The following is a 10,734-nucleotide window of genomic DNA, read 5'->3' on the forward strand; positions in this document are numbered from 1 at the left end:
AGTTTCCCTCCTCTGCTCCGGATGAAATAAAGATTTCGCTTGTATCCTAAAATACTAAAACAGGTTCTATTTCGGGACAAATCTAACAGGCTCATTTAGCACGAATCTCAGCCCATCAAAAACGGATGACCTGAATTCTAATAGAAACTCTCTAGTTTCCTGCACTCTTGCTGACTATATAGTGTAGATCACGTTACTTCTCTTAAATTGGCTTAACACAGATGTATTTAAGATGTTCGATTGATGTTATTGCCTGAAATTTAGTACGCCTATGACGCAAAAAAATGAGCTATTTTTCAAATAAATAAGGTCTTATTTATTGACCGTGTTAACTTTTTGGAGCCTACATCGTTTGAAAGTCAGTTGTTTTTCCATTTCAACGATACAAAACTCAACCGAACCACCCTAATGTTTAGCAGATAATAATATGAACAGATGATTCCATTTGCAGGCCTAAAGCATAGAGGTCAGATTTTTATCTACGTTTTTTTTTTTTTTTTTTTTTTACTTATTCAGAAACAAAGCCGAATGTCTCAAAGCTAAGTGCAAGGATAAACATTACTGTTACATTACTATTACATTACATGACATTAGTAAAACATATATTTTAACATTTTCATATTGCACTTGCATTTATTGTTGTTGTTGCTGCTGCCATCCATGAAGACGATGAAGATGGTGACGAAGATGATGATGGCTGCAGTTGAAAATGTTTAAGAAGATATTCAAGAGGTCAACGAGCATGTCGCTGTCATTAGCAACACTTAACTATGCGTATCTCCATCACAAGGGCGTGTTTCGGTGTTCGAGACCAAACTTCTATTGGCTAAAAAGCAACCAATCAGTGTCAGAGGAGAAACTTCACTGTGGAAGTACTTAGACCAAAGACTAAAATTTCAGAGTTGTTTGATAGAGATTTCTGGCACTTACATAAAGACGGTAGCTTTCTCTGACTACACTTAACTAAAAGTTGTACCGAGGGGCAACATTACGAGTTAAGGATGTATACGGCCGGACTCAACCCGTTTTACGCATCGAATTTTAGTCTTTGGTCTGCTTATTGTGCGGGTGGTTTCGCTATGGATACAATGAAGAAGCCCTCATTTTGCATTGCTGACATTTTGCAGGTCGGTGATGCTGAGAACATCCCGGGATCCTCGGCCCTCATGACTCATATGGGACACCGTTCTCAGGTTCACGCCTCTGGATCGCCATTGCGTCCTTCACCAGTGGGGCCAGAGCAGTCGATCTACGGTGGGAGAGTGAACCCCGGGTCTCCGTATCACAGACACGGAATACACTTAACTTCGGTATCTAGAACGAGTCTCAGCTCCCAACAAGCTCCCCCACCTTCAAGCAAGGACCTCAAGTTCGGAATCGATCGGATATTGTCAACAGACTTCGACCCCAAAACAAAAGACATATCGTCTTTAAGAGGTATGCTTTGAAGTTCACTTTTCACTGAATTCTCTAAAATAACTAATGTATAGCCTACATCAAGGTTATCTCACTGCCAAAGAAAGCGTTTAAGAATGCCATTATGTTGTAAAGGCACATTTTATAAGATGGCTAAATTGACTTAAATATACGTTTACAAAGTACTGTTGCATTGTTGGACTGTTGGAGCTAGGAACACAAGCATTTCGCTACAACCGCAATACCATCTGCTAAATATGTGTATGTGACCAATACAATTGATTTGATTTGATTTTAAGTACTGACCTTGAACACCACTGAGGCAGGCAACACGTACTTTTTATCCTTTAAGCACTCATAGAAAAACCTCTATTTGAGTATCCAAGGTTCCACAGTTGCCAAACTATAAAACTAGGAACTCTCTAGCTTCAGACAACATTCAGACTCGCACACAAAAGTTCATTTTTAGCTGAAAAGTTTCAGCGTTGAATACTCGTGTATACGTTGCGGTAATTTCTTACTTATCTCTCGCCCTGTGACAGATCTCACGTCCATTGTTAGCTCGAACCGTCAGTCAGGGATCCAGCCAGCGAGCCAGTACTTCGCATCCATAGACCCGGGGATGAGCGACGCGTCCTCCATGATGAGCTCACTAAACAGCGCCAGGCAATCAGGGCAGCATCAGTTTCAGGACACCTTTCCAGGTAGTGTAGCCGTCCGCATATTTCAAATGGCCTTTTTACGCACACAGCGCATTTAAGGATTCGAACAATATTTTTACATAGTCTTTCATATTCAGACTTTGCTTTTAAACCTTAGGCTTATGTTCTGTTGTTCTTGTATTTCTGCAGAGTATAATTGACCAAAGATCGTTACACTTTGAATTTTGAACGAATAAATAACATTGCTCAACCTTTATGTCCCTTTATTTATACAGGTCCATATGCTGTCCTTACTAAAGACACGATGCCACAGACGTACAAAAGGAAGAGGTCCTGGTCGCGGGCGGTCTTCTCCAACCTGCAAAGAAAAGGGCTTGAGAAACGATTCGAAATACAGAAATACGTCACCAAACCCGACAGAAAACAACTGGCTGCAATGCTTGGCCTAACAGACGCACAGGTAAGATACGTGCACGTTACTGTAACCTATAAGCCTCAATTGGGCTATTTTATGGACACGCAGGCCTTTTCAATTAGCCATGCCTAAGCATAGACCATGCAAATCTGGAGTTATTTTTTAGAATTCTTGATTCTTGAGATGGAAAGACATAATAGTGTAAAACAATCAAACTTGGCCTTGTGCTGTTACGACAGGAAGCCTCCACTCAGAGGAGGACACGCCCGGTAATATAGCCCAGTAGGCAACTACACAATTACGCAATGGAGAACTTCTAAGGAAATGAAATTCGATTACAACGAATTATTGCAAACGGATGAAGGTTATAGTTTTACCTAACCCCATTGGGGTTAAGCAATACACATGTAATATATATATGATGTTTTAATAGTATTTGTGTTGTTCTTGTAGGCTAGGACCACCTTTACGCCATGTATGCCCATCTTACGCAAAATCGTTTTGTTTTTTTATTCTACATTAACTTCATTGTAGCCTACCTAGGCTACTGTAAAGTTGTTTAATTATAAATGTAGACTATGGGTCATATTTCTATGAAGCATATTTCATTGTCAACCTGTTGACGAGTAATTGGCCTCGGGTTCAGGCCGACGACGTCTAAACGAGCTCGTGCACTTTCTCGGCAGGTCAAAGTGTGGTTCCAAAACAGGCGCATGAAGTGGAGGCATTCGAAAGAAGCACAGGCACAGAAAGATAAGGAGAAGGAGACCCCGGACAAGTCACTGACAGAGGCCGAGTCCAAGGAGCCGGAAGAGTCCGAGTGTGAGAGCGAAGCAAGCGAGTCCGATTTCGAGGATGGACAGGAGGACAAGAGTGACATGGACATTTCTGAGCACAACAAGACTAGTGTGATCATGACCGGGGCCATCCCTGTGAGTACCGAGGAGGCGAACTCAGTCAGTGCCCTTACAGAAGCTGTGCCATCATCGCAAATGTTAATATGAGTGCACAGTCAAAAGTTATTTTTTAATGTAAAATGTATAATTTAATATAAATATTATTTAGAAAAATTGATATACAGAGCGGAGTTGTCGTAAAGTGGAGGGCCAGTAGGATACTCTACAGCGTGTATGGGATATTTTGACTCCCTCCATCTTTCACCTCTGTCAGTCAGTATTAGGCGATGTGCATGACTTTTTCCTCAACTGAAGGAAATATTCTGTTGTGAATTTTAATCTGAACCACTTATTCCGTGTCCTGCAATCCAAAAACATGACACAATGTTACATGTAATTTACTGTGGAAGCGTTGATAAATATTGTTGTATTATATGTTGGTCAATAATTATTTGCACTGAAAATATTGTAAATAAAAAGTTTCTTACTTTTGATTTTCGATTTAAAAAAAATAATTTTATGTATATAGAATATTATTACTTTGGGGGCATTATTACCTTCTCTTTAGGGGAATAATGGAATATTGAAAACAACACTGAAGGAGAGACAACTTCACACCTGACAAGGTCTTGAGTAGCCTATAATATACGCTCTCAAAACAGTGCTCTGAAGTGGATATTAACGTTTATTTTAGTAGCCTTAAATGAATTCGTCTTGGACTTCACTGCCACGTAGGCCTTATTTCACTGTGCGAAGGAATCATTGTTATGAGGGCTGAAATATGCTTATGTTTCATGTTTAATTAATCCATATACCTAATATATCATATATATATATATATTACAATTACGTCATTCATTAAGTCATGTTTCGATTTCTGGGTATAAGCCAAGCAGTATGGGTACACTCTAGCCGAAATGGACACAGTTATTGACCCAGTCGAAACATGGTGGAGTATGTAACTGCTCGTCAGTTTGCTCGAAGTAGATCAAACTTATCAGGGCTTTTCAAATGAGTTAGTCATACTCTCTCACAATTCCAACACCATTTAATCGTTTGTATTTACGAATGCCAAGTTAGGCAAGTCGTTAAGAAACAAAAATCCACATGCGTTTTCAACGAGCAGTTTGCCCAAGTGAATGTACGCTATCTTGTCCTGTTGCATTGATTAACTCTATGTAAATAATTGACATAGATGAATTAAAGTGTCTAATATGAGGTGATGGCAAAACCAATTGGCTACACATAAGCCTACAAATAGGCCTCATAATTCTGAGTCAGTGAGTGATCAATGAAGATGAGTCAGCCGAAGTAATGAATAATTAGATAGGCCTTATTTAGCATTCCACTATGCTAATTACACACACAATAATGGCGTACTAACAACTTTTCAATTGCATTTAAACACATGCTACAAGCCTATGTTATTGATAGCAGGTTGTCAAACTTCTTGTAGTAAAAATAGTCCTAATCACTATTTATTAGCTTATAGCCCTAGAGACAATATTGTAGTGCAGCATTATGGACCACCTAAAGTGGTAGGGCTTATTACTTCACTTGGTCCAGACCCACTGGACGTGTGAACATATTCTCTGCAATAGTTGTATAATACTATCGAAGCACATTTCTGGGTTTGGCCTAATTTAGCATTTCAAGCCTTAAAATACCTGTTGGTTTTTCCTGATGAAAAATGTGAATACAAATGTTGTAAAGCGGAGTCAAGAGTTGGAAATGGAGATTAAAGTGAAAACATGCCTATACGCGCAACACCAACAGCATGCATCACAGAGACAGGATAACGATGCCATCCCGTCAAGCCTCGCTAGGTCTACTTCACGAAGACCGTTTGTTGCCTATCGGAATCATAAGCTTTATAAGATAAATGAAAATGTGGACATCTCTTGGCTTCCAAGACCTTTATCTGGGCATGTTAATGTAATTCCGCTAAGGCTAAGCCCTTTCCTCCAAAGAATGTTATTCAGAAGAAATCTGGCGCTCCAAATAGAGCTCAGAGAAGAGGGGGAATTTATAGTTTGTATACATTCGCTGGCTCCAGATATCATCGACGAAACGGATGAGTAGCCCTAGATCTAAGAATCAACCCCTACTCCATGTATGGACCTCTAATGCTTCTCTCTTAAACTGGCCGACAAGCAATAAAGTTGGTTGCTAAATGCCCTGTTTTTAAAACATATATATTTAATTGATTACAGCGAAAAGGCAATAAACTTCACATTTATAAACGTCTTATATAATTCTCACCACATTCCTATAAGGCAATGGTATGTTCTGTATCAGCATGGCCTAGGCCTACATGGGACTTTGCAAATGAATGTAATGTAGCCTACATTGGTGTTCTCTTTATGTGTAGGCCTGTAAAGTTGACAAAAAATTTCAACATTTGTAAAGAAGTCTCTGAATGAAAGTATATAATTTTTACAAACACAAATCTCTTATTAGCTGAATGCACGAAGATAAAGTTAATAGACAAATTTGATTGTCAAAAGTCAAATGATTATATATTATCATTAGGAAAAATATACAAGGGAAATATATTATAAATTGTAATAGCATAAAATATGCGTATTGTAATACATTTCAAAGTGAATATTGATTGAAGGGAAGAGCGTGCCTCAACGTTATGAACTGGAGTACATTCCAGATAACTTAATCTTGAAATACATGCACACATTCTGCACACTGAATTAAATGCAGCCAATTGCACGTTTTAACGTTGCATAAACAACCTGATGTCCTAGCACCATTATGCAGCCCCCCCCTGCCCCATGTGTACATGTCTGTTATGTCCATCAGTGTCTGTGAGAATTATTAGATGTTAAAAGACACTCATAAATCTATAACGTCCCCGTTCTCTCTTCAATGAAACATGTCAAATCCTCTCTGTCATCAGACTGGGGGTGTTGTAGTTGAATGGCGGTGTAGACCACATGTTGCTTAAACTTGAACATGTATGAACATATTGTATTGATAGGGTGCATTGACTTGATCGTGTCATGTGACTATTATTGATAAGGTGCATTAATAAAGCTCAATAAATGACATTACTGACAAACATGGCCAATTCTAGTATTCATCTACATAAAATACCATTAATTTTATGAGGCCTATTGTAGTAGTTTTGCCACTATTCCAGCCATATCAGCAAATGCTAAAAGTAAACCCATCTCAGATAGGCCTATAGGGATTACTTCAAAATCCAAATATGGAAGCAGCTTCATGATATCAACTTTCTTTGGGAGGCGCATTGCCTAGTACATTAATACCATTACGTCAAGGAGGTTGAGACCATTGTGACCATTGAAAGGACCTTTATCCGAGGCTTGAGTCAGGGAAACAACTTCATAGACAGTGACCCTGGGAGGCAGCCCGGCTCAGACCACCAGAAGCTCTCTCCACCGTGGGGTCCACTTTCCTCTTCTCCGGAAAGACGACTGGCCCCTGGAGAACGGACGTTTCCCGTTTAAGCCCGGCACCATCTTGAATTTCACTTTTCATTTTCCCCTCTCCTCGCCTGCTACCTGCTGCCCTCTTCTTTCCTTTCAGAGGACATTTTACACCAAAAACCATTCGACTAAATAAATAAAATGCCCTTGCACATAAAACAAAGAGCTTATAGCTATAAAGTAGCCTAGGTGCAGTATTATAATCCCAGGTCTTAATTCAAAACTGTAGAAAGTTGGTTGTTCTTCTGTTATTACACTGACCATGTTTCCATGGAATATAGCCTCAAAGCTCTAGACAGTTTATCAGCCAAGTATCAACTGTTAAGCACACACATAAAACGTCAGGGTGGGTTGATTCTCGAATGATCCTTGAAAAGTTGTAAATTACATGAGTATTTACAAACATAAAATAACAATAACAATCTCAAACGCTTAACATAATACTGCAAGGCCTTGATTTGTGAACTGTCCTAAGAACTTTTATGACCAGGATAGGAGAAAATCCATCTGGCCCATATGTAATGTCAGTCTCCCTCCCTCCCTTAAAACCTATCCTATATGTCCTGGCAATTCAGAGCTGGGCTAGCCCATAAAACAAATCAGCCTCACAGATTTCCTCATATTTAACCTTTTGAAAAAGTAACTGTTTAAAACGAATTGCCTTTGGAAAAACCATGGAGGTTCTGCTTCCAAACACATTGGTTGAGGGATTATTATGACTGTGAAGTCTCAAGGTCTTTGAGGCATTATCTGTGAGGTTGGTTGATAGGCTGATGATAGGCTGATGGAGAAGTCTGCTGTAATGCCACAAATCTCAGTGTTAGCAGCCAGTGTCACACTTGAAAGACAAAAAGCAACATCATGATTCCTCCAGTGCCTGGAAAACTGGAGACCTAGAGACCTGAAGGCAAAAGTGACCAAAGCCAAAAGCACTCAGGTTGAGTTGTGTTTTGTGTTGTGTTTTGAGTTGTGTTTTGACATACAGCATTTGTTTCTAAACCAGTTTACCACATCATTTACTTGCTGGGTTTCAAAGTCTATACAAGTGCAGAATCCTAAAGGACAGACCTTTTGTTCATTTTTTATTATGTTATTTCATCAATCATTCAGATATCATTATTTGTTTTTGAGGCATAACCCTTGGGAGTTGTTTTTCAAATCATGTTCAATTTGTTCCATCTGCATCTGTACCGAATACAGTGGCTCAAAACAACATAAACTGATCCCAAAAGGAAAAGAAACACTTTTTTTTCAAGTAAGTCAAACAGTTACTTTGAGCTAGGAAGTGTTCAGGACAGTTACATTTTAGGTGCATTACATTTGTTCATCTCAATGGGGCATTTTATTCAGTTTCTCTAACGGGAAGTGTCTACTCTCTGGAGGTATGGGGTTCTGCACCAGAGGTATGTTTGATCCATCAAAGCCTTGATTTGTGTGTGTGTGTGTGTGTGTGGTGTGTTGTTTCTAGTCATAATTTTAAACCAATTCAATGGAATAACATCTATCACAACCTTTATTTATGAGACTTTATTAAAAATCCAGTTGGGAGGTTTCTGTGTTCCCGTATGGAATCTTCAGCCTTGAACAGTTTGAACAGAATTAAAAAACACTCATACCTGCATTGGTACCAACTTCTTTTTAAATGTATCAACTGAAATGTCCCTGTATATACTGCATTAATAAGGAACAACTAACTTTACAAGACTCACACTACTCCTTTCAACAACAGCAGCAATTGTAAATCCCAAGGGTACATCATGAGGTTGGAGTAAAACCTTTCAGAGACAAAGGCCCAACTGACTGGAATCATTTACCTATAGAAATCAACGTTTTCAAATCACACAGTCATTCTAAGAAAGCCCTTTCCAGAATGTTAAGAACAAACTCATTGAAACATCACCATGTGAAGATATTTGTAAAAATGTATGTTTATATAATAGGTACTTAGTTTTATTAGCCGTATTAACATTTGTAGTAGCAGCTACATTATTAAATGTAGGCCTATTAGTAGTTGTACAACAACTTTTTTACGCTGTAAAACTCTTTTATTTTTTGGGACACTCTTGAAAACAAGATGGTGCATCTCAAGAGATTTCATCCTCAAATTAATCTAAATAACTACTGTCTCTGGAGCAGACCTTCTGAGTGTTTGGTTTGCTTGAGCCTGCCTAGACAGTCAAATAGGCGGGTTTGTACTTTGGGGACTATTTCATTGGTTTAATTGCACTAGGAAAGCTCAATCAATCTGTGAACTATCCCATTAACAAACTGGTTCCAGGAGAGGGCTTCATTTGAATATTAATGTAACACTTTGCCAAAACAGGCAAAACATGTATTTAAATACATATGTGGAAAATGTATTTACATTTTTTATGAATTATATTTTCAAAAGTAGGTATCAATATATCCTCTCACTTTTGCATGGACAACCAATGTCACAACATTTGTCTTTCTCCCTTTTATCAATGGTAGATTATACTGTATGTCAGTATTCTGAGATCTGATCACTTGGAATTTCAGATTATTCTAGCTAGACTTGCCCAAGTTTCAGTCTGAACCAAACATGTTCACCAAAGCTGGAAGCTGAGCTCCTTATACAGAAGCCTGTCGCCACATTATTAAGTGTTTTTTTAACATGGTCGCAGTTTCCAAGCAACTTGGCCTTGCTTTCGAAACCGAGCCATTGCCAACTGTTAGGGAGCGGAGGGAAAAAAGGCATCTCAAGTTAAATTTAAAGATGTGTTGCTCTTGGAAGGTTGTCTGTGCTGCCATAAACCAAGGGAGACATTTTCATACTCCACATTTTTCATGGTTTCTCTCAGAGTTTTCTCCCTTCCTTTCTCACTCCACCTTGGCTCCAGAGTTACCTACTGCTGCACTGACAGGGAGACCACAGCCAGCAGGGCACCATGGGGCAGTGAACACCCCGTTGTGACTCCCCCTTTCCACCCCACCACACCCTCCTCTTTCTCTGGCTGAGCAAAAGCTCTCCCACTGGACTAGGCTTAGTTGTCCTTGGACGGCCGACAGAAAGGAGAAAGCTTGCGACCTGGATACGACTACTTAAGAGCTCTTTCACCACCTCTCGCTACCCTGAGCCCTCAGCACACGCACACACAGACACAGCTGATTGCCAACGGTCAATAGTTCTAATCTAAAGGCTTTCTGATCCCCCCCACACCCTTTGTTTCTAAATGTAACCTTATAAAGGAAACGTTTTTAAAACAGATACGAGACCCAGTTGTCCTGAGACAACCTTGTGGAATAAAGTAAATTGTTAGGAGTGGTGGGGCTTGCTATTCCTTCTCCCTTTCCATTCACACAGTGATGGAGATGCAAGGTGGGGGATTATGGCTATGCCCTGACGGGACTGCCTGCTGAGACACAAACACAAAAGGGTGGGTGTAGAAAATCTCTTTCATTTCACATGACTGTCATCAAACATAAAGACAACCAAAACGTTCATTCCCTGTTTCTAAAATGGAGCCGAACTGAGGCTGCGGCTTGGAGATTTATGTTGAGTTTCAGACAGTCCAAGCTTGGTGGTGGGCGGCTATGGCAGACCAAATATATGTGAGAGAGTTGTTCTTTGATTCAACTCGCCTCTCGCAGCAGGATTTCCAAGGGTAATTTGTTGGTTGGAGGAGTGTTTGGTTCTTATGTTTCACTTGGTGATGGCAAGGGCTCAAGCTAATTGTACACTGGGTAATATTGTAGGGCTTTTCCCAGCCTGATGTATGAGATATTCAAACCTTACGGATTCATCTGAACTACAGTAGACTGTGATTATATTTAATACGTGTATTTATTATAGATATTTTGTAAATATATATTTTTTAAAGAACAAAGGCTGAGACACAAACATTTCCTCCCAGGCAGGC

General features: G+C 39.5%; 1 protein-coding gene across 3 annotated transcripts; it reads left to right on the forward strand.

The window, feature by feature from the left end:
- The first annotated feature begins 855 nt into the window (after positions 1-855).
- Positions 856-3,883, forward strand: LOC112249963 (H2.0-like homeobox protein). 3 transcript variants are annotated; one of them, XM_024419724.2, is made up of 4 exons: positions 856-1,437; positions 1,959-2,120; positions 2,354-2,538; positions 3,180-3,883. In XM_024419724.2, the coding sequence occupies exons 1-4, from the start codon at positions 1,002-1,004 to the stop codon at positions 3,495-3,497; spliced, it is 1,101 nt and encodes a 366-aa protein (XP_024275492.1). In that variant the 5' UTR covers positions 856-1,001; the 3' UTR covers positions 3,498-3,883. The 3 variants fall into 3 exon arrangements, with proteins under 3 accessions (XP_024275492.1, XP_024275493.1, XP_024275495.1); XM_024419725.2 differs by lacking the exon at positions 1,959-2,120 and having other exon boundaries at positions 2,336-2,538; XM_024419727.2 differs by lacking the exon at positions 1,959-2,120 and having other exon boundaries at positions 859-1,437.
- The last annotated feature ends 6,851 nt before the right edge of the window (positions 3,884-10,734 follow it).

This window comes from Oncorhynchus tshawytscha, linkage group LG05 (assembly GCF_018296145.1).
Source record: "Oncorhynchus tshawytscha isolate Ot180627B linkage group LG05, Otsh_v2.0, whole genome shotgun sequence".
In the NCBI taxonomy this organism is placed as follows: Eukaryota; Metazoa; Chordata; class Actinopteri; order Salmoniformes; family Salmonidae; genus Oncorhynchus; species Oncorhynchus tshawytscha.

What these genes read in the sequence shown, in the direction of transcription:
- LOC112249963 (XM_024419724.2), top strand. Translation starts at nt 1,002, where the DNA reads ATGTATACGGCCGGACTCAACCCGTTTTACGCATCGAATTTTAGTCTT. An exon ending in GTTTCAGGACACCTTTCCAG is followed by an intron (nt 2,121 to 2,353) that starts GTAGTGTAGCCG and finishes TTATTTATACAG; the next exon opens with GTCCATATGCTGTCCTTACT. An exon ending in TTGGCCTAACAGACGCACAG is followed by an intron (nt 2,539 to 3,179) that starts GTAAGATACGTG and finishes CTTTCTCGGCAG; the next exon opens with GTCAAAGTGTGGTTCCAAAA.